At 40.5% G+C, this 22,527-nt stretch overlaps 1 protein-coding gene across 1 annotated transcript in view; it reads right to left on the bottom strand.

Annotated features, from left to right (window-relative positions):
• Nucleotides 1-22,527, bottom strand: part of LOC102303500 (receptor-type tyrosine-protein phosphatase N2) — a 212,658-nt gene that overhangs the window by 41,916 nt on the left and 148,215 nt on the right. The window contains exons 13-14 of the mRNA XM_005917990.3: nt 14,657-14,869; nt 4,539-4,736 (exon numbers count right to left, since the gene is read on the bottom strand). Coding sequence (XP_005918052.1) covers nt 4,539-4,736; nt 14,657-14,869 — 411 coding nt within the window. The remainder of the gene's footprint in view (nt 1-4,538; nt 4,737-14,656; nt 14,870-22,527) is intronic.

Here is a 22,527-nt window from a genome sequence, read left to right as displayed (position 1 = left end):
GGGGGGATCTCGGTCCCAGTCACATGGGACCAAGTAATACATTAACGTAGATAAGATGGTGAAAGCTGTTTCGCCTCAAATTAAAATCAGTGGGTGGATGATGACATGGAATTTGCCAGGGGTTTACGAGAGGCAATTAATTTTTGTAGGGAGGTGGGAGGGCTGGTGGAGAGGAGGGGCACTGCAGCTCACGAGCAGTTGTGTTATTCCTTTCTTTGAAGCTAGTGATTTTTATTAATCACTCAACAGTTGCCTCACTTGAGTGCATGGCTGGGCATTAGATATAAATATTTACTTTTTCAAAGCAGAGCCAAACTTGTCTTGCTTAGTAATGGATTTGATCTCCTGCTGTGACGGTTCACCGAACGACTCAACTTTTCCCGAAACATACCGACTGTAAACCAGGTTTGTTGCCATCAAATTTGCTACTCAGGTCCCACATCATGGTGTGAAATTCAAATGAGCTAACTGTGATTTGTTTTCTTTTGTTATTGTTTTTTTTACAGTGGTCACTGCAAAACAAAAGTATGAGCAGTCACAAGTAGGCACTTTTCAAAATGGTGGACAAGAAAAAGGCAGAACAGAATTGGGAAAGCAGTGGAAAAGGATGAAGAGTAAACACAAAAAAAGGCAATAGGGTAAGAAGAATATGCAATAAAAAGCTGCGTGGATGAAAAAGCAGGAAAATTGGGTAAACAGTAAAAAAAAACAAAGAAGAAGAATGAAAGATGGGAGGGGCATGAAGAAAAAAACAGTTAAGAAAATTGGTAAGTGGCTTTTTGCTTTTTGAACTTTTCTCCACCCGGAGAACTTGGGTTGAGAAAACAATCTGACCTTTCGGTTTCAAAGAGTAGCGGGCTGGTTTAAAACTATCATGTTCCTTCCTTGATTTCCTGACATTTTGAAAAAATAATTTTTTTCTACATGACACTGCTATTATTAGATGGAGTCAGCTTGGACAACTCAGAGCTACAGTTTGTTTCACTGAGACCGTGGAGCTGTCCAAGGTGCTGAAGCACACTTCCAGGCCAGTCTGTGTAATACGATACATCTGCTCTCTCTGTTTTCAATCTCTCTGCTCTTTTCTCTCTCAGGCCAAAACTGAAGTGGATTAAAAGGAAATGACATAACTGAAAAAGCTCACAGCCTGCTAACATTAACTAAAAACCAACATTATCATGGCCCGTGTTGATGAGCACGCTGTGACTTACAAACTACCAGAATCCTCAGTGTCCTATCGGTTTTATTTCCTCAGTGGAAACAACAACATGGACTTCAAGTTAAATGAGACATCAACTCCTCGTCTACACAGAAGGCTCCTAATAAACCCAGTCCACTGGGAAAGGTTTACTATTATTAAACAGCATAGATGCAATTAAAAGGAGTCCATTTGAGTTACATTTTATGTTTATACTCCAACGACTAAACAGCAACTATTATTAAATGGGCACAGTAAAAGCATATCTGACTGCATACATTTGTTAGATGAATAAAACATCGTGATCTTTGAGAATCCACCGTTCTGGATGTAGCAGAGGATGCTTCTATCATTATTTTGACAGTATTGCTGGTATCACAAAATACTGCAAAAACCCAGAGTTGTTCCTGTATGTGTACGTATACATATTAATTCAGCGGGTGTAAGTTTTATATCTTCATATATATTTATAAATATACAAAGCACCTTGAGGCGACTGCGGTTGTGATTTGGTAACATATAAATAAAACTGAAATGAATTGGTTATCAAAAATCTACGTCATAACTAATCGCTCAACTAAAGCAAGTGCAATTATTTCCTAATCCCAACTGCATCTGAGTAAAACCATTGCTTGTAATTAGAGGAATTAGAGTGTTTAGTCAGTATGGTCTGACTCAGCCCAATTCTCTTTGTCTGGAACATCCCTGGTGTTACTTTTAGAAGAAGAAAGAGCAACATCATGGTGTATTTTGGTAGCAGGAGCACCAAACCAGAAAATTCCCCCAAAACTTTGGACCTACTTAACCTAAGGCAGCTTCTAACTGACACTAGATCACAGATGCTGACCAAGGATTTTATTGGTATACATGTCCAAAAGTTAGAGTGTAAACTTTGCAAATCACAGTTCGACAACATGGCATTGGCATATCACCTAAAAACTGCAGTCTTACTTGTCTACATTCATCAGTTTAATGCTTCAGACCTTGAATGGGAAGATTTCTTTAACATATTTTTTTTCCCACCATGTTTGGTCTAAAAATGATTTCATAACAGGCACCCCATAGTCTACTGTTGCTCATTTAAACCCACCAACCTATCACCTCTCCCTCAGGATGAATTCATTTGTTGAAGAGTAGGTAATGATTTTTATCCACGGTTTGTCAAAGTCATCAAATATCCTCTGTTTTCCTTCCTGATTTTAAGATTGGGTTAAAAACAATAATACTTTTTGACTCCTTATAGACTTCTTTTGGAAAAGGAAAATTGTTATTAGTGAATTTAGAATTTAACAATTTAAAGGTTTAAATTAATTTTATGGGGATGAGGGTCTCTTGTTCTAAAAAGAAAAAGCACCATATTATATGTATGAAATGTTGTGATGAAAAAGTCCACTTACACTTTTTGAATTTGCTCTGAAGAGGCTTTTAAAATTTGCATTCATCTCCATCACCTACACAAAATTAATCATCATAGACACATTAGAGTCACTTAGTCTGTCTCCTTGGTTCCCTCTCATCGTTTTATACATTTGTTGCTATGATTTAACAATTTCAGCAATCATCCTGACCAGACTGTGGCCCACACACTGACTGAATGCTTGACAAACACTTTATTTCATGCCACTCTCCAGCGGTGACACCTCTGCAGATATGGATTCATCTCACGGAGATAAAGTAAACGTACCTGCAGAAGTTCAGACCTTGTTGTCAAAACTCAAATCTATTTTCATCTGTATGTGACCTAAGCTTTTTATATGCATTATATACTGTGGGTGCGTTTGCCAAACGTTTTAGCTTGGCTGTACGCTTGTGTAAAACAACAGAGACACTCTGCAGCAGCAAAGGGCTGCAGAGGGAGTCATCTCTCCTGAACACAACTCTGGTGCAACTCTCTGGGGTAATTAGTATCTTTGTGCCTATTGAACACATCAAAAAGGCCGCTCTTTCACATCTTGCCGGCAGCCTCATATTGCACGGAGAGAGAGGAGAGAGAGGTGGAGGCAGGGTGGGGGAGTTGGGATGAGGAGGTGGTGGTGCCGTGGGTGGTGGGTTGTTGAAGTGAGTAGGTATGTATCGCAATTATGATGGCGCTTGGCAGAAAGCGACCGAGGTTCAATAGAGATTTTCATCTGCTGTATTGAAGAGGGAAATAAGACTGCTTATAGAAACTGTGGGTGTAATGAGATGTGCAAAAACAAAAAAAAAGACAAGAAGAAAGATGAGAGAGAGATACAAGAGGATAAAAGTGTGTGTGTGTGTGTGTGTGTGTGTGTGTGTGTGTGTGTGTGTGTGTGTGTGTGTGTGTGTGTGAGAGAGAGGGGAAATTATCAGTACGGAATATAAAATTAAGTAGTTTGTAGTAGTTTGAGTTTAAAAGACTGGTTAAAATGGTAAACCAAGTGGGAGGCAAGATGATAAAAATGGAAGATAAAAAACATCCTATTAATAGAATAATTAGAACAGAACAGAAATTTACTCTAAATATTATTTTGTAAACTCCTTCTCGGGGAAATTAACCTACTTTGATAATCCGACTGAATCCGACTGAAGTTTTCATTGTTTTCTCTGAACGATCAATATTAGACATCTTATTTGGGTCACTGACGTCATTTTCACTTGGCACAGGAGCTGCAGTGTTGGTTCCTAGAATTAATTTAATTGAACATTTTGACGATAGCCAAACATAAGATTATTATTTTAAAAGCAACTTACAGAAATAAGTTGCAACAATCTCATTTTGTTCGTTATTTTGATGCATTTTTCATTCACATTCGTAGAAACACGAACACCAAAAAGCACAACACAGGCTCTGCTGGATGAAAAGCTAAACCACTCGAGATGTGGGCACATTTAGTTTAACCAAGGGATCCATTGCCTAGTGTTATTCTTCTCTATTTTCTTTTCTTTTAAAAATAAACTGATTTCATCAGCTCTGGGTGTGTAATATAGGGTGCACGTGTGTTGGTGTTATAAAGAAAGGTACTCTATTTAAAATAAAGGTAAATTATGAACTTTACAGAAAACAAAACAAAAAAATCTGTTACATTAATGTACTTTTTTTCTTTACTAATAAGGATTAGGAATACTATAACAAATTGAGGTAACTACAATCTCTATTTCTAAAAATGATAGCTCTATTACCCAGCAGTGCCAATTAGTTAAAAACTGTAGTGGACTAAAGTTTGTTCGTCATTTGAAAATTTCATTCAGATCCAGTATTTTTATTTTCACATGAAATATGTTTGCAGGGCTGTTAGTGGTGAAAAAGTGAGCTGCTTTCGACATATTTCACATTGTATTGTGTGATGATTACATCAAAACTGCTCAGCTGGAAACTCACCAGGATCATGTGACCAGTTGAGATGTCCATATTTGAGTGGGCGGGCTCTTCGCTCCAGGAGGAAATGCTGCTCCGTGCCGAGGGACTGACGGCTTGACCGCCATCACTGAACTGAGAAGAGACGCTGTTGATCCTGGAGGAGATGGGCTCCGGACGCTCGGCTGGGGGCTTGACTGCCATGCGTTGCCGACACAGCTCCTACGGGAAGGAAGGCGCTACAGATTAGTTACTGCCGTCACGTAGGTGGAGCCTAGTAGTATTTTACTCATGCATGACTTACGACACTGTTTGAAATATCTTAACACTACTGATATAATTAGAACTAACAGCAGATAATGTTGCCTTGCTGTAGCATGCTACCTTCAAAGGGAAGTGAATAAATACACCTGACAGTTTGTAAACGGTAAAATAAAAACCCCACTAAAACATGGAGACAGACTGAGAGCTTGCTTTTGCTGCAGTTGCATCTGATGAGGTTGTTTCTCTTTGATGAACAGTAATGGTGGTAGCTGAGTTTAATGTTTTCGTAAGCTGCTGTGTTGCAGTTGTGGTCACTATTATTATCAGAATCTTAGCAAGCTTTTGAACCGACCTTTATTTGACACATGTCAAATAAAGTTGTGGCTGGTTAACACTCATTGGTTTCTTCATTATTGCTGCCTAGGGACTAATTATTAGAGCAACAGCTAATAGTACAGTACACACCATGGTTGGTTTTTAAAATAACTGAACAGTAAAATCAACTAAGCAAGTGAAGAATTAATCACTCTGATCTTATTTCAAAGAGGTTTATTTATTATGTGGCAGAGACAGCTACTGATTAATCTCTGGCTCCTGTCTCCCTCCCTTCACCCTCAACCGGCCAGGGCAGATGGCCCCGCCCCTCCCTGAGCCTGGTTCTGCTGGAGATTTCTTCCTGTTAAAGGGTTTTTTTTCTTCTCACTGTTGCCATAGTGCTTGCTCATAGAGGCTTGTCTGATTGTTGGGGTTTCCCTGTATTATGTTAGGGTCTTTCCCATACAATATTAAGCATCTTGAGGTGACTATTGTTGTCATTTGGTGTTATAAAAATAACACTGGAATGAACTGAATTTAGCATGTTAACAAGTTAACACTGGCTGGTACCCTTTTGTACCATGTCTGTCTTCCCTCAGTTCAGAGGAAAAATTAACCCTGGCGAAATAGTGTATCACTTTTGTAAAGTGATTGATTGTGATGGAAAAACCAGACAGCTGAAGAATAACACAGTACATCCCAGAAAGGCTGAAGCTCTTGGCAAGCAACAACTGTAGCACAAAATGGATATGATGGAGAAATGGACTAACGTCAGCACTGCCTAAAACTAGAGTAGCTGCAAAACACCAGCAACCCCATATACATATGTAATTCACATTTAAAAAGCAGTGTTTTAGGTCACATGGTCATCACTTGAAGTCAGTCATAAGTTCTCAGAATCAAAGTTGACAGTCCAAACTTTTGCCAGCGGAACAATGAAGTTTATTTAATGACTTGAGGGTTCCGTACATATGAGTGTAACATTCCTGAGCTCATTAAGAACCGTTAGTTTCATCGTGTTAATTAGCATTTCCTTCCAAAAAAATCCTGCCTTCTTTATAATGTGTATTTGTGAGTGTTCTTATTATTTCTCTTTTTGTCCTCTAAAATCTAAAAGGCTTAAAATCATAAAAATGAAAAAGGGCCACTGTGGGCATAATGAGTGAATGTGAGTAAAGAGTGGATTCAAGCAACAGAAAATGGGATTTGCTATTAAAATTGGGCTTAGTGTATTTTGACCTTCATAAACAACTTTCAGTGACAACTTTTGTAGTCATGCTCCTGTAAATCACAAGTTAGTAAAAAACCAAACAAAACACACAAAAAAACAGCAAACTCACAACAAAAAGAATAAAACTAAAAGACATTTTGAACAAAACTGAAATCCTTCCGACTGGCTGTAAACACCTGGGCAGGAATGGTGAAAGAACCAGACACTTAACAACCAACTGCTGAATGCTGGCCATCTTCCAGGATGTTGGTGGAAAAACAGCATGCATGCTCAGCAAGCTTCCCCTGAATACATTTAAAAAAAACTTTATAAAAAGGTTTTGGCAAACTATGCCGCTCAGTTTCTTAGCAGCAAGTATAATATCTTCATACGCCTGAGCAAACTGTCATTTTCGGTCTGCTGGATACGTGACCACAATGAAATATTGACACCACATCGAACTTTCAGTCTGCGTCTTCTCTACACAACTCCCAGTAGGACCTTTAGTGAGCTGTAAGGAATGACTGTGCCACTTGATACAAGAGGAAGGAAAAACACACAGTTTTTGATAATCCAGAACAAAGATGTGCAGAACTTAAACCCTCATGTTACAGTTAAAACTATCTGTGACCTTATCTGACATGTTTAAATGCTACTGATTATTTTTTGCATATAATGTTTCGATCTAATTTCCTCAGTTTTGTTTTGAACATACATCAAAAAACTATCAACGCAGCACTTCATGTGTGGATGTAAAGAAACTCAAAGACAAAAGTTTAAGACTGTGAAGCTAAAGATTTAAAGATGTTGCTATACGGTAAAATAGCATTGTGGTATTCTGCGATAACCATCACGTGTAACACAATTGGCTGTTTTTTGAAATATCTTTAAAGGTGAACTTTTTCATTTTTTCAAATGGCATTTAAGTTAGCAATATTGAGAATGATGAAGGTGGTTGCCTTTTCTACTCTTTCAATAAATTTTATAAAATAAGATTATATTTTGATTTCTCAGAATGGGCAACATTTTTAAAAAAATCGTAGTGTTTTTGGAGGGCATATTCCTTTAAAAAAAGAGAAAAAAGATACATGTGCTAATTTAGTGTTCAACCCTTTATTTGACTGGGTTTTTAGGCCAAGCAGAGGGGTATACTCGACATTAAAATAGCGTGCACTGTTTTAATGCGTTTACAGTGTTGGATGACTTGTTTTACTGAAAAATGATGAGAAACAGTCTTTAGAATACATTTTCCTTGGTTTTAGCGTTGTGTCAGAAGTGTTTTCCAATCAGCAACATGCTTAAACTCTGCTGTGCTTTTTCTCATTTTCTGTAACATGTATCCTGTTTCAGAGATGGACTCTACCAAAGATTGAAATAAGGTCAACATGTGTGGAAGTACACCCTGTTATTAAAAGCTCACCCTTCAGAAAGCTCTTCTCTGATTTCTAAGGACATATCCTTAATAAAGTTATTTCAGGAACACAACTCTGTCTGGTCTGCCCACCTGCTCATTCTTTGGGATGGGCGGCCAATCAGAAGAAAATTGGCTAAAAAAGACAGTAATCTCTTGATTTAAATAGTGGGCTTCAGAGAAATAAGGATTGTATAAGATAGTCTCAGTATTGAGAAATTTAGACCCAGCCATGCAAAAAAGGCTGTGTAGCTCACCTGCCACAGATGTAACATTTGCCTGGCTCATGAGATGGTTCAACACACAACAGGTTATATTCAAATAAATCTCTTTCAAATTGAATGCAGCTTGGAGACGGGCCTTGGGGGAATCTTTGTTTCTGTTTGCCCAATTGGCTGATTTGGTTGTGGGTGTATAATTGCTTTGTTTTTATTGTCTTCCTGTCTCATACCCAACCTCTTTGAATGCTGTAACTTGAATCTTTCCTTAAGTCAGACAACCTGTTAGTCTAACAATAGCTGAAGTTTTGCTGTCATTTTGAACCTGCCGAGGTTTATAGGTAGTACAGAAATAAGCCTTCTGCATTGGAAATTAAGCAGGCTTTCAAATAAACCCGGTTAATAAAATCTAAATAATAAATAAATAAAATCATCTAATAATTGAGTAAATTTGTAAAGGAACAGTTACCTGGCACATCCTTTGCTTTGTACTATTTTAAGCCATACATCACCTGCACGAGCCTACAAGGACAGTGACTACAACAGGAGACCTGGACCAAAACTCTGTGGGTATCTGTGTTTCTTAATGAGAGAGATGCAGATGATTAACTGACCCCGTGTTTGATTGACGGTGGACGTAATGTGAGCCGGCCTTCATTAGTCCGTATCTGATCTGTCTGATGTTCTCGTAGGTCGGCACGCTGACAATGATCTATGGGCTCGGACACAGTCTCATAAATGTGTGCAGATTATTAAAGTGCTTCGATGCCTGGCCCGGGGATTCTGACGGCGCTGCGGGCGGTGGTGGGGAAACATAAACACGCTTGGATTTAAAAGAAGTGCGTACTAGAAGCTGTTAGAGGAAGCACTGACCTACAGTTAAGTAAAGTCTCAAGTGCTGCTTTTATTTTTAGACTTGCAGTGTCAGTGTTTTGCAGCAGCCTTGTTTTTAGCACGTTTTAGGTTTAGTATGTAAGTATTTAGCATCTAAGTTTGTTGTTTTTAAGTTGAAGGCAGCTTTTGGGTTAGGGTTTAAAACTATTTTGAGTGGTCCTGATGACATTTTATATATTAAATAATTAAATTGTCAATAAAAAAAGATCAACAGCCCTTTCACATGTCATTATTAAAACTGGTCACAATAAGGGCATCCCAGCGTCAGTTATCATTGTTTTACATAAGCATAACTGACGTTGGCATCCATTCCCATGTGGATTTTTACTTTCCAGTGTATGTAGAAATATTTCTCAGGGTTCCTGAGTCAATGGAGAACACTGAGAAGTAATTCTGGAGAGTTTTACAGTATTACTCTTATTTATTCAAATGTTTGATTTATGGATGGAGGCTAAGTGGATTTATCAGATTTAGCCGTGTGTCTCTGGTTACAGATCTGCAGTGCTGTTAGTTCAGGGTTGTAAATCATCTTATCTCGTAATAACACCGCTTTAATCGATATTCTGTATCAAATGATTAATGTATTAAATAGTTAGCTGTGTGATAACTGCATTATTGTATGATGAGGTGTCCCATTACGACCTTGACTGACCCTGTTGGAGATGTTTTTGGCATGACTAACTTTCCTGATGTGTTCTGAGTAGTTGGAGGTATAGACCACACTAAAGGCTGCACGTCCCTTTATGAATGATGCTCACTAGTGTTAAGGACAGGATATATTTTATTGTTTTAACATTTAAATGCGAAAAAGTAAAATGGCCTGTATTTGTATGGCACTTTACTAGTCCCTAAGGACCCCAAAGCGCTTTACACAACCAGTCACCCACACATTCACACACTGGTGATGGCAAGCTACATTGTAGCCACAGCCACCCTGGGGCAAGGCTGCCAAACACTGGCGCCACCGGGCCATCTGACCACCACCAGTAGGCAACGGGTGAAGTGTCTTGCCCAAGGACACAACGACTGTCCAAGCCGGGGCTCGAACCGGCAACCTTCCGATTAAGGCGAACTCCCAACTCTTGAGCCACGATCGCCCCGTGAAGTATTGAGAAAGACACACAGACTGTTGTCACAGCTCACACAGGGGGTTTTATGGCACCACACAAACTACCCAATGTCAAATCTTTAATAAAAGACCAAAATAGGCCCCATAAATATCCTTCTGGCTGCTAACTACACCAGTTTGCCCGATTTCCTGTTTTTGCTACATCCTCTGAGCTCCATTTTTTGTGTTCAATCGGCTCAATCACACCAAATTGTGGGCGTTTTGTCACACATGATCAACAGCATTCATACTGGAACAACTGCACACGGTGAACTTTGCAGCTGCAGCAAATTTTTTTATGATGTAATTAAAACTGCCTCAAAATGGCTTCCCTCCGAGAGCCAATTAGAGCTTAAAAAAAAAAAAGCAAATAAAATAATGTGAAGGAAGAATATAACTCGGGACAGGTTTAGAGTGTGAACAGTGCAGATTTACAGTGCCAACACCTCCCCCATCCCGGAGCAGTGTCCATACAAACATGAGTATCTTTTTCTTTCTTTCTTTTTTTCTTTCTGTCTTTCTTTTCTTTTTTTCTTTTTCTTTTTTTTTTTTACAGTGTATTGATTTTAACTATACACACTTCATCACTTTAATGACTTTGGTTTATTATCAGCATGCCAGTCTGATGCGTATTTTCCAGCTTTGACTAAACTGACAGAAACACCAAACAACACATGCTAATGCCTTTGGCACTAATATCACTCAAAGCCTACTAAAGAGTGGTTGGCGTTCCCTCTCTTTCTTCTTTGATTCAAAATCGTGACCACTCACGAGTGAACAGCCTTCCACCTTCAACTTTTTGCTTGTTTACGAGCATGTACGCTAAGTGCACTGAATGCAAAGCAGCCATGCTGTACGGTCGTGCATTACTTGGGACTCTGTAACAGTTGGGTTCCACTGAGTCTTTTACTAAAGACATTACATCTTGTTTCTGCTCAGTGGCACTGAATCCATGCAGTCTATTAGATGCTTTTAAGCGAAACCCCTATTGTTAGTGTATTCAAGGTCATCCAAAAGCCCAGTGCTGTGCCAAACAGCAGATATTGTAATGCAGCAAATGAAAAAATTATCTTTCCAGGAAATCCATACTGGCTTTTGCTGCCTTCTCGATTAATTTATAATGAAAGTATAACTCATGAATGAAATGCTTTTTGGCAAATCTAAGGTTTGGAGTCATCTAGATCAACTACTGCATTAGATCTGACAATAAATAAGGGTGGATATACAGTATATGTTCAGCATGATGGAGTACCAATCTCTAAAGAGCTTTAAGTCTTTTTAAATTGATTTTAAGACACAATCCATTCGATCAAAACAAAGGTCTGTCTGGGAGGGAAGGAATCATTATTAAAATTGATGTCAGCATTTAAAAGCAATCTGAAAAAGTTTTTTTTTAAATCTTTTTTAATTATTAGAATGTTAGCATAGCATAGTTGCTATATGAAACTAAGAAACTCGCAGGTAAAAAGACACAGATTCACAAGAAGTCAAAAATAGAGTGCATACTAAATTTGCTCCTGACACAGGCCTTTTTTATCCAAGCCACTAAATAAGAAAGAAGAAAATCAAAGAGCATGATGTGGAAAAGATGCACATGTGCCACATCAACTCTTCCCATATGAATAAAGGTTAAAGAAAAACCCCAACAACCCCCTCTCATGGGCGTCATGCCAGGGAATCCACTTGGTGCCACATGACCATCTCGAATCATACATCAGCCCCGGGGCAGCACAGGGCGTGTAAGTGCTGGGAGGCACGTGCCACCCGAAGCACCCCCTTTTCAGAAAAGCTTGCTAATAGGGACGAAGGTTGGCTTTTGGGGTGTGCCAGCAGAGCCTGTCAGGCTCACAGGGGTACCTCTGTTTACATGCCCCTCTGACCAAATCAAATTCAGGGGCCTTCACCCAAGTGCCCTTCCTCTGTGCTTAAGCAAACTAGCAAATAAAAGGGGCAATCTAACACAATCTGTGTTAAAGAAAAGGGATTTAAGGAGTAAAGTAAATTATAATTAAAATATACATAGAACGGATACTTTAAAAAAAAGCTTCAGAAATAGAGCAAATAAGAAAAGAACAGAAGGGATACAGAGAAAACAGAGGTGTAGGACAGAACGAGAGTTATTGTTTGCTTGTTTAATCTAAACTGAGATGAACTGGAAGTGCATTTTGCACATATTCATTGGCGATGTTAAGATCTTATGACGTTAATGAAAGTCCTTGAAATTGAATTGAGAAAGAGAGAGATTGTGAAAGTGGAGTAAGGCAGGCTGAGGGACGCCAAAAAAGAAAAGCTAAAAAAAAACCCTCATCAGTAACAAGTCTATATTTTTTTATTTCTTAAAAAACATGCAAATATGTTCATTAGTTATCAAAGCATTTCTCGTGTTTCAAGAAAATTCCTGGTGTGGGTGATGATATCTTTAAAAATGATAATGCTTCAAGATGATATCTCTTGATTTGTGAAAAAAACATCCATGCAAAAAGTTGAGCCTCGCCGCAATCTAGTGCAATGATCTCACGCTGCGGAGCGGATAGTTTCCTCTCTGCTTTGAGGGGGGAAAAAAGACTTTTAGTAGCAGATAAAAGTTCGAATCAGATGTAAAGATAAACTGACAACGACGTTGCAGACTCCCATGTTGGCAGCAGAGTAATCCAGGGACTGACTGACTGACAAGCATCATCCACCATCTCCCCGCCCAGCGCTCTGACACGCTGCACACAGTCCTCTGTCGACGCTTGTCAATCAACATCTCCTTTGTCGGTGTCGGCCAATCCCACGTTGCCGTTACACCGTAACTGCTTGACTGACACGCTGGGAGCCGGGGAGCTGAGAGCCAAAGGTGGAGGGGATTCAGAGGGAGGTGGTGGTGTGATTGGAAGGCGGTGTGTGTGTGTGTGCGTGTGTAAGGATGTGAAGCGAGGCCTCAAACAAACGCGCCCAGGGCAAGAGTCATTAATATGCAGCGGTTGGTTAGAGTGTGCATGCATACACACAGCACGCATGTGTTTGTGCATATTTGTGTCTATTTGACAGCCAGCATGAAGGAGCTGCAGTAGTAAGGCCGTCAGGCAGCCTGCCGCTTCCTGTCTGCTTTAATTGCATGTAGCCCTGGAGACTGTGCGCACACACACACACACACAGACAGACTCCAGCCCAGGGAAGCCCTCTACACAGCAGCGCTGACAAAGAGACGAGGTTTACACGGCTAAGATGGGAGCTGAACACTGAGGTCTTTCACTGAGGATGACGGCGGCTCACTGTCGAGACTCGATAAAGACGACAGAGGAAAGAGAATCAACTAGAAGAGCTTTGGGAGTGCGAGCAAAGCAAGACTGAAACCTCCCAAGAATGAGCAACAAAGGTTTTTGTAAGCGCTTAATCAGATAAATAAAGCGGAAACACAGCCTTACGTGTGAATTTTAATTAGCATTTTTCAATTAGAAGCTTAAAGTGACTCTTGGAGTTAAGTAACCGAGAAGATAAGTTTTTCACTCTGAGGAAAAACAAATATTTTATGTAGACTGAGATCAACCTATCACTGGCCAGGGCACTCGTGCAAATTTGTTTTTAATTTTAATGAAATTTTTAGCGGCATGAATGTTGAATCGTCTTTTAGAAACCTCTCTCGCTAACCAGTAAGGGATGCTTCTCTCTTACTGGTAAGCAATATCTCTATTTGCAAAAAGCAACATTGTGAATCTGTAAGTCACCAGTGATGAGGTAAACCTTTGACGCAGTCCCACAGTCTATTTCAGGAGGTAAAAATCCCTGAAGAGGAGCATAAAATGTAAGCACTTAGGGGCCAAGCTGGGCTCATTATAAAATCAATGCTCACAGGACTACTCTCATTTAAAAACATGGTGGGGAAAAGGTCAGAGAGAGCGAGAAAGAGAGACGGAAAAATCTCAATCTAATTCTTTGCTCAAAAAGCCACTTAATATTGGATTCTGTAAATTAAATTTCACACTTGGCTATTCCGGCCAAAGGATAATTACCGCAAGCAGAGGAGGGAATGGAAATAACTCGAGGTGGAAAACCTGTTGGATTGGTGATATTACTTCATGTCTCAGACAACAAGTTATAGCAGGAGACAATCAGCGATCACCACACACCATTAACGTAGTTAAAACATGTCGACACGAGAGTGAAGGCGACGCTGAAAGAAGAGAATCACAGAGTCTGTCTCCTTTAAATCACAAAATCAGCCCCGGAGACTAAAGCAGGGATTTTCAAGCCATTTAAAAAAAATTTCAATTTTTAATTACATAGGGAAAAATAATAGTGCATTTTGGCGTGTTTTTTAAATAATCTAAAAAAGATGAGTCCTAAAAAAATATATAATTTGTGACCAAATCTTACTGTAGATTATTTATGTCGTGTGAGATTTACTGTAAACAGTACAGGTAATACAAAAACTGTAAAAACAAAACAGTGCACCTCAATAATAAACACGTATCGCGTTGTTCTGTTTTGCTTTAATAGGAAAATGCAACGGCTGCCATCAGTTGCAAGATGATGATTACAAGAAGCAAAAATATGGTTGTAATAAAAGGCTCTCTCATTATGAAGGTCCACAAAACTTCCACTTCTTAATGTTATGCACACACAGGAGAACTCCTGTTTATGCATCTTTCACGTGTTATAAACACAACACATTTTTCTAATATAAATATATATGTATAATGTGAATGTGTGCACAGATGGCACAGTAACAACTCCTACCTGGTAGGTGGCGGTAGCATCGCTGCTTGTATCTGTTCCCAAATTGGTGAGCTTTTCTTTGATCTTGTGGTGGGAACGGTGCCGGAGGCAGTAGACCACGGTGGAGGCCAGCAGGACTCCAACGATACACAGGATTGACACGACGGTGAGAATGAGGAACTTGGTTGACTCTGTCTGGCTGTACTTGGTGGGGATCTGGTTGATCTGGCTTCCCTGTGGGCCACAAAAGAACAGATGAAAAGGGTTAATTAATTGCGTCTATTACTATTTTTATCTGCGGTGAGTGGTTCTCTTTGCAGCTCAATGGGTAGAGCGTGGTGCTGCCAATGTCAAGATAAGAGTTTTGATTCATCCACCCTGCTAAAAATGACTGCGGTCGTGATGGAAGCAGGTGCTTTTGGGAAGAAAAAAACCCCGCAGGGGTGTGAAGCTGTGTACCTAAGAGTGTGCATGCTTTCAGGTGATTTTACTGATCAGTCAGACAAGAGGAACTAATCTGCAAAATCATCTGGCAGAGTGTTTGATTGGAACAACCCTGCAGGCTCTCAGAGCTTCATGGCACATGGTCTGATACTCCTGGATTAAAGCAGCCACCAAAGAGGCCAAAACCCCCCCAAAACAAGTCACACTGGAATCCTTCGATTGACAAGATAATATAAGCGTGAATTATTTTTGCTACTAATCAGGGTTCCAAAAAAATGCTTGTCTTTGCATGGGTAGATGAAAGTGTAAATCACGCGGTTCTTTTCTTTCCTTTTTTGGAAACGCATAAACATGCATATCACTGCGCTCGATGAAAAGTATAATCACAAGCGTTTGTTCCACCATCTGTGCCCAGGAGTGCATAGAATGCATAAACTCCTGTTTAGTAAAGCATTCTGGATGTCTCTAGACAGCTCAACACCCCGCTTGCTATATTGGAGGAATTTTCTACCACCATGCTCAGAGGCAACAGACGTTCTGCTGTCTTGAGCAAGTGCCTCGCCAATTCCGACCTCAGCTGCAATTTAATCCAGCGTGAGAGAACCAGATCCTTCAGCAAACAACTAGAGATTAAAGATTTCTTTTCAACCAGTCAGCTGCTTAAGATAACACAATGGACACATACTGTATGATAAAAGTCTCTGTCTGAACTGCTTCACGAATGTGCAATCATTTGAGAGCGGAGAAGTAAGTCTTATTGAGCTGTTCATTATGAGCTGCAGCTCCGACTGCTGCTTGCTGTTCATTTTCAGACACCAGCGAGCTCCAGATAATGGGCCTGTTGCATTTTACCTGACTACTACTAGTTAACAATAGGCAACATAATTCCCCGTTATTACGCACAGCATAATGATCTTGCCAACAAAGAGCGAGGCAAGAACCAAAAGAGTAGAGCTACAAATTGCATAGCCAATGACAGGCCTGTAATTCCTCTTGACAAAGAATTATCAAAAGAAATCAATCGCAAAAACAGCTTTTCTTGACTTGTTCCTTATTTGGAACCATTTTTTCCCCATATCGTTGTCGCACAAAAGAGATTACCACTCATTTACGGGTACAAAAAATTCAAACGCTTGATGGTCCCAAGCACATAACTATGCTTATCGCTGCACTCATCATTAGTTTGTCCTAGTTGTAATTTTATGTTGCATATTAAGCTTGTTTAAAATTACTTTTGTATTCTGACAGAGAAAAATTATGATTTCAAAAAGAAAAAAAACAAAGGTTTTCTCAACCCTGGAGAAAGGCAGCTTGAGGGTGAAAAAAAAGGGAGGGGGCGGGAAAAAAAAATCCCTGTCCCTCAGTGGTAGAGGTCACGGAGATTAGGCGAGGTGTGGCGTGGTGAGTTAATGGAAAGGAGGCTTTGAAAGCAGCAGGGAGAAAAGGGGCAGTCCTGTCGGATCCCTCCTGCCTGCCTGTCAGCACAGAGAAGCCCTGAAACCCTGGGAGGTGGGAAAAGGACCGCTCTACCCTGTTAAAGATTGTTCTGGAATTCTTGTGAGGTTTCGGGGAGGGACCCCCACCCCACCGCCATCATCACTCGATAATGCACCCTCCCTTCATCGTTCCCCCCCACCCCGTGATTTCATTCATTGCCGCTGCTGCATTCAGCACCTAATAAAGAGTGCCCGCAAAAACACACACAATGGGGGACAACAGTTGTCCGATGCTTTGTGGGGTGTCCAATTTGCTTGGGGAGTTCTGAGCCATACTGTAAAAGCTGGTCGCATAGTAATGTGACGGCCCTGGAAAAAAAAAAACAACCAGCGGCTGTCTCCGAGTAAGGCTCTGAATTAAAGAAGAATATATATATATGTATGAGAAGTAAAAATTGTGATTCAGCTTTGAAGTACAGGGCACATTAAAGATTTATCTGCAAACTCAACTTACTATAGAGCCTGTTCATGAATCAGTAATAAAGATAATGTAGGGAGTCTGTTTATATTACATTTATATGGCTGCTTGTCCTAATGTTGCATTACACATCTGCACGAGCAGACGCAATTCATTGTGGTTGGCTTGTGTATTTTTAATGTTTCTCTTCATTAATGCGCTTTTAATGTAAAAGATCGCGGCAAAAAATATCAGCCGTTAAGAAAGCATCATAAACAAAAGTAGCTGAGCAGTAGCCTGTATGCGTTGTGGGCTCGGCAAGCCCATTAATAATGCATTATTGCTGATTCCACATGCTTCCACTGCAATCATCTTTTGCAAAATGTATTTTTTTTTTAAACCCGCGGATCAAATAACTTCATTTGTCATTTTACTCCCCGAGTCATCTCATTGTTTTGTCAAATTAAGTTTCATGGAGAGGGATTGCATCTTGCTTGGCTAGTAATGGCCCATAATTCAAGGCCCTAACTGTAACAGCTCAGTCATCTTTCACGGGACAGATGCCGGCGTTTCCAAAGCACACTCCCCACTCCGTACACACACACAGGCAGAGACGCACGCACTGATCCCACCTCCTCCCTCGGCCTCTTTATCATGGCTGCCTAGCATGTCTGTCTATTGATTCAAACAAATGTAGCCTGACCCCACCTGCTTAATCAAGTTTGGTTGCAGTTGTTAGTAACAGTAAAGGGGGGTGGAAGATTGTGTGTTGAGCGTAAGAGGGGGAGAGAGCGAGAGAGCGACTTTGAGGGCGTATGACTTGTTAGTTCACAGCTATGAAAAACGAGCAGCCATTCTAGCCGAGCTGCAGCGGCAGATGTAGCAGAAATTTGCAATGAGTGAAAATCAAATGTTTGCTCAGGATGGGAGGTGGAACATTCACACATGAGCCAACGCATGCAGCCATTACTGTGAAAATGACTGTACAGCCTTTTCGGTAATATGCATTATGAAACTAAACACTTGCATTCGAAAGCTTGTACTCGATGTAAGTGTGTTACCTATATTGTACTGTATGTTTCCAGTAATAAGCGGCAATCTGCTCGTCTCTGCGGTTCTAAGGCCTTCATCGTTTCTCACTCCCGAGACTTAACCCTTTCAATCTAAGGTGAATTACAGCCCAGCACATAGAAATGAAAGGAAATGTAAATTGGTTCACGTTGCTGGTGTGATTGTAGGTGAAAAAGGAATATCACTACGACTGTTGGGTTGAATCGCTGGACGGATTAAAACAGAAATTCAGGCTTTAATCTAAATCGTTCCTGGCTTGGAAGTATTTTTCTCATGGTTCAGACAGACAAAGAAAAAAGCTACAGAAATCCTGTTTGTTTCTGGAAGTAAATCGGCCGTTCTGATCAAGACTTTTTGAGCGAGCGTCTGAACATGAAAGAAAAATGTTCTCTCCCCAAAGGCAGAGGGGAGATGGGAGTTCCTTTCATGCTTCCACTTCCATTGTCCATCTGCTCCCACAAAAATCGATTGTACTTGCAAATTCTTCATTTCACATAAGCAAATGTGGTTTGACATACAGTGTGCAGTGCCTCCTGACTATTTCTGAAAAGCATTAATGTAGCCCGTCAAGGATGCCGGCTGTCTGTCTGGCTGTAGACGCTGCTAGGTTCATCCCTTTTCAGCAAATATCAGAAACACTCCCTGCAGACAGATAGGCGCCTTTACACAGGAGGGAAAAGAACAAAAAGAATAGCAGAACACCTTTGGGTTTTTTTTTAATCACATGGTGAATTTCTTTAAGCAGTTTAGTGTTAAAATCTTACTTATGTGGGCAGCAGCCTAAATTCCATAGACTTACAATAATCTTCTTTGCAGCTGTTACTACTAAAACCTTACTTAAATCAATTAAGAAAATAGATTTAGGTTAACTCTCCTCAAAAATGTGAGTAAATCATTCATCGGAAAAACGAATGATTCTGGTCTTTGGTTTTGCGTGGACGTTTGGTGGTGGAGCGGTTAAGTCTCCTGGTCGGTATGAGTGTGACGGGGTGTATATGTGTGTGCGTGAATGGGGGTGTGGATTAGCCAGGCTTCCATAGACAAAAGGCAGATGGATTTGCACGGCTCCGGCTTATTCAGAATGGGTAAAAAAGGTCAGAGGGAGAGCGCCGGCCAGCTTTTGTTTTCCTGGACGACGACCGCTGTAGAAAAGATTTATCCCTCACCTCTGATTCATTCCGGGCCTTTGAAAAAGTTCAACCAGGGTTTCAAGAAAACCTTTCAGCAAACAAGCACACAGAAACACATCATTCATGCACATGTATGCACGCACGCACACGCACACATATAGCGGGATGTATGAATAAGTACATTTTTACTATGCGTGCATTGCAAGAAATATGACTACATTACATTTATGTACTTACATCTGCTGGTGCACAGTTGCATGTATGTATGTCTTTTAACAACACACCCACACACTCTCAAACGCCGTGCACTGATGTCTGCACACTGCACGCACCCAAATTCAAATGCACCTGAGTCAAACTTTGCACAAAACAGAAAAAAATGATCCTTTGCTCATATAAGCACCCACTTAAAAACCAAGCAACAACTCTATCCATTTCACTTCACCTTCACCGGATTAAACCGATTCTTCTGCGATATCACAAATTGCACACAAATTAGGGCAATCCTCGAAGATGAATATCACAGCATTAAAAAACAAAAAGAAAACAAACCACAAGGTTATTTAAAGTTCGCACTCCAGCAGTGCGAGGCGGCAGCTGAGCAAAATGAAAACAGCAGCAAATCCCATTAAACTGAATGTTATTACAATGTTACGGTGAGATGCAGCTGCATGAAGCCCCCTCGACCACGGTGCGCCGTCACTCACTGTCTAAACTCCACGGATACTCCCACTGCGCGTTCACCTTTAAAATATTCGACTTTCCGGGACAAATTTTAGGCAATTTTTAATCAAGCGAAGGAATTTCTATCGACACACTAGGTTCTAAATTAAACTGATGCAATATTGTATTTGAAAAACAATGTGTTTAAAACCAGGGCACACTCCTTCGTCTCTTTTAGAGAAATGACTGAAAAGAGCGACACCAGAACAGACCCATCATCTTTAATATTTCGCAAAGATTTGTGGGACAATTCGACAGCTGTGGGTACTGATTAAAATCAGCCCACATTAGCATGCAAAACAATTAAAACCTACCAAAAATCCATGGTGAGGTAATGCAACAGACACCTCCTCTTGCGTCTATTTCCCATTCCACTCCGGCTGCACGGACTCCACAGACTCAGAGACAGCATCATACCAAAGGAGGAGGAGAGAGTCAGTGAGTTGGAGAGAGAGGGAGTTTCATCTCCTCCCATCATCTCCTTTCTCTCCTTTGGAAAAAAAAAAAGAAAAGAAAGTTCCCAGCTTTCTTTCCTCCCCCTCTTCTTTTTTATGCCATTAACCTCATCCCTTGTAAACAACAAAAAAGAAAAGAAAAAAAAAGGAGAAATGCACCAAAAGATTTCTCTCCAGTCTTCTTCCTGATGCAATTCAAGATACGTTTGGAGAGGAGATGACAGGAAAAGAGAGGAGAGGACGAGCAGCCTCCACTTCCAGAGGGAGGAATGATGCTATTTTTTTTTAAGGAGAGAGAGACTACAAATGTGCTGTGGGGCTCCTCCTTATATTCTTCCCATCCCTCCCTCCATTCCCTGCCTGTCTACAGCACATGTCACCTCCCCTTGTTGCCATGGCTACGGCTCCACATGTTGCCGACAGGAGGAGGAAGAGGAGAGGAAGAGGAGTTGAGGACAAGAGAGTAAAAAGGGAATGAAAAGAAAAGGGGGGAAAACGAAGAGAGGATTGAAAAAAAAACGAACAGGACAGGAAGGATGAGGGAAGGAGGCAAAGGAAAGGGACGAGGCTGTAAGGAAAGGAGGAGAGGGAATAAAGGGGAAAAAAGCAGGACATTCCTTTTTACAAGTCATTCCGACTCGTGCTGCTTCTTAAAATCTTGTTTTCCTTCAGTCAAATTAAAGTTATTCTGTAGATGTGGCGACATCGGTTTGCTTTCTGGGAACAAATGGAAATATCTTCAGGCACATCAGTCCTCTGCTGCCAAGAAACTGCTGCTCGATTCAAGAAAATTCAGGCGACTAAAGATTTCTCTTTAAGCAGAATTATCTCCATGGGCAATGCAGTGTTTTCTTTCCCAATCTGACTTTAATAGGATTTTAGGACTATTGGAACTTGTTACTCGTAGAAGGGATTTAGGGCATAGTTAAAGGTAAAAAATGTGTAGATTTCCTTCCACTGAACTAAAAGATTTTTCTCTCACTCGTAACAAAAAAAAAAAAAAAAAAAAAACATGGTTCACTTTTACATCAAAAAAAAAAAAAAAAAAAAAAGTATTGATGTGTATGACTATTGACAGAAAGTGAGTTGTTTGTGCGGTATAACAAATAGAAACTGACAGCTTACTTGCAGTTTTGATTTAAATTGAAGGACCTGACTGTGACCTAACTGTTTGCATGTGAAAAATATTAGTTTTATTTAATACATTACCAAATATTTGCTCATGGCTTTGAAAAAACAATCACATACAGATTGATTTATGTCTTTCAGTTTACTGTATCCAGCTATTCTTCTTTCGTAATCATTGTTGGCGAGAGTGAAAAGGACTAACAGCTGCAGCGAACGTGGACCGTTACAGAATTAAGTTGGGAAGCTGTGTTTGTCAGCGTACTTGCATGTGTGTTTGTGCATTTGAGTCAGAATTTTTTTTTTCCTGATGTCAGATGTTTGTTGGGATGTTTTGTCTGTGTGTGCGTGGATGGAAAAACAACAAACTTAACAGTGTTTGCAGTTGATCTTGAAAAAAAAAAATTAAAAAGAGAGGGCAAAGAGAGGAGATGCTGCCTAATGCAGTTGACAAGGTCCTTCCTGGGGAGCGTGTGTGTGTGTGTGTGTGTGTGTGTGTGTGTGTGTGTGTTTGAGTGTGTGTGTGGGGCTCTTCAGTTCATCTTTCTTTTCAGTCCCCCACATCTCCTTCACATACACCCCCACACAATCTTTTGTCCTCCTTGGTGGCAGCTGGAGGTGGCAGGCAGCGGAGACCCTGCTCTCCTCTGTGTGCCGAGAGGGCTAGGAGGGTGGGGGCAGGGAGTTGCTTGGTGGAGTTTAGGGGGGGCTGACCGGTACCTCCCACCTCCCATCGGTCCAACTCTCGATGCTTTGAACGCAAGCAAAAAGAACTGGAAGTGACAAAGTTGGGGAGCTTCGGTGGCCTGTATTTGATTTCCTCTTCCTTCGCTTGCTGTTTTTCTGTTTTTGTTACACACACACACACACACACACACACACACACACACACACACACACACACACACAATGCAATACTACCTGTTCCTGCATTTTATGTGTCTGCATCACAGTTTTAACATCAGGCCATAAGCAGAAGTACTAATGTGTTAACTCTGAACTCTCAATCAAGCAGTTCCAACCTAGAGAACTTTGGTTAGTTTGGTCCACC

The sequence above is a fragment of the Haplochromis burtoni genome, unplaced genomic scaffold (genome assembly GCF_018398535.1).
Source record: "Haplochromis burtoni strain Fernald_Lab_line unplaced genomic scaffold, NCSU_Asbu1 Contig_27, whole genome shotgun sequence".
NCBI lineage: Eukaryota > Metazoa > Chordata > Actinopteri > Cichliformes > Cichlidae > Haplochromis > Haplochromis burtoni.
This window is presented reverse-complemented; position numbering and strand designations above follow the sequence as displayed.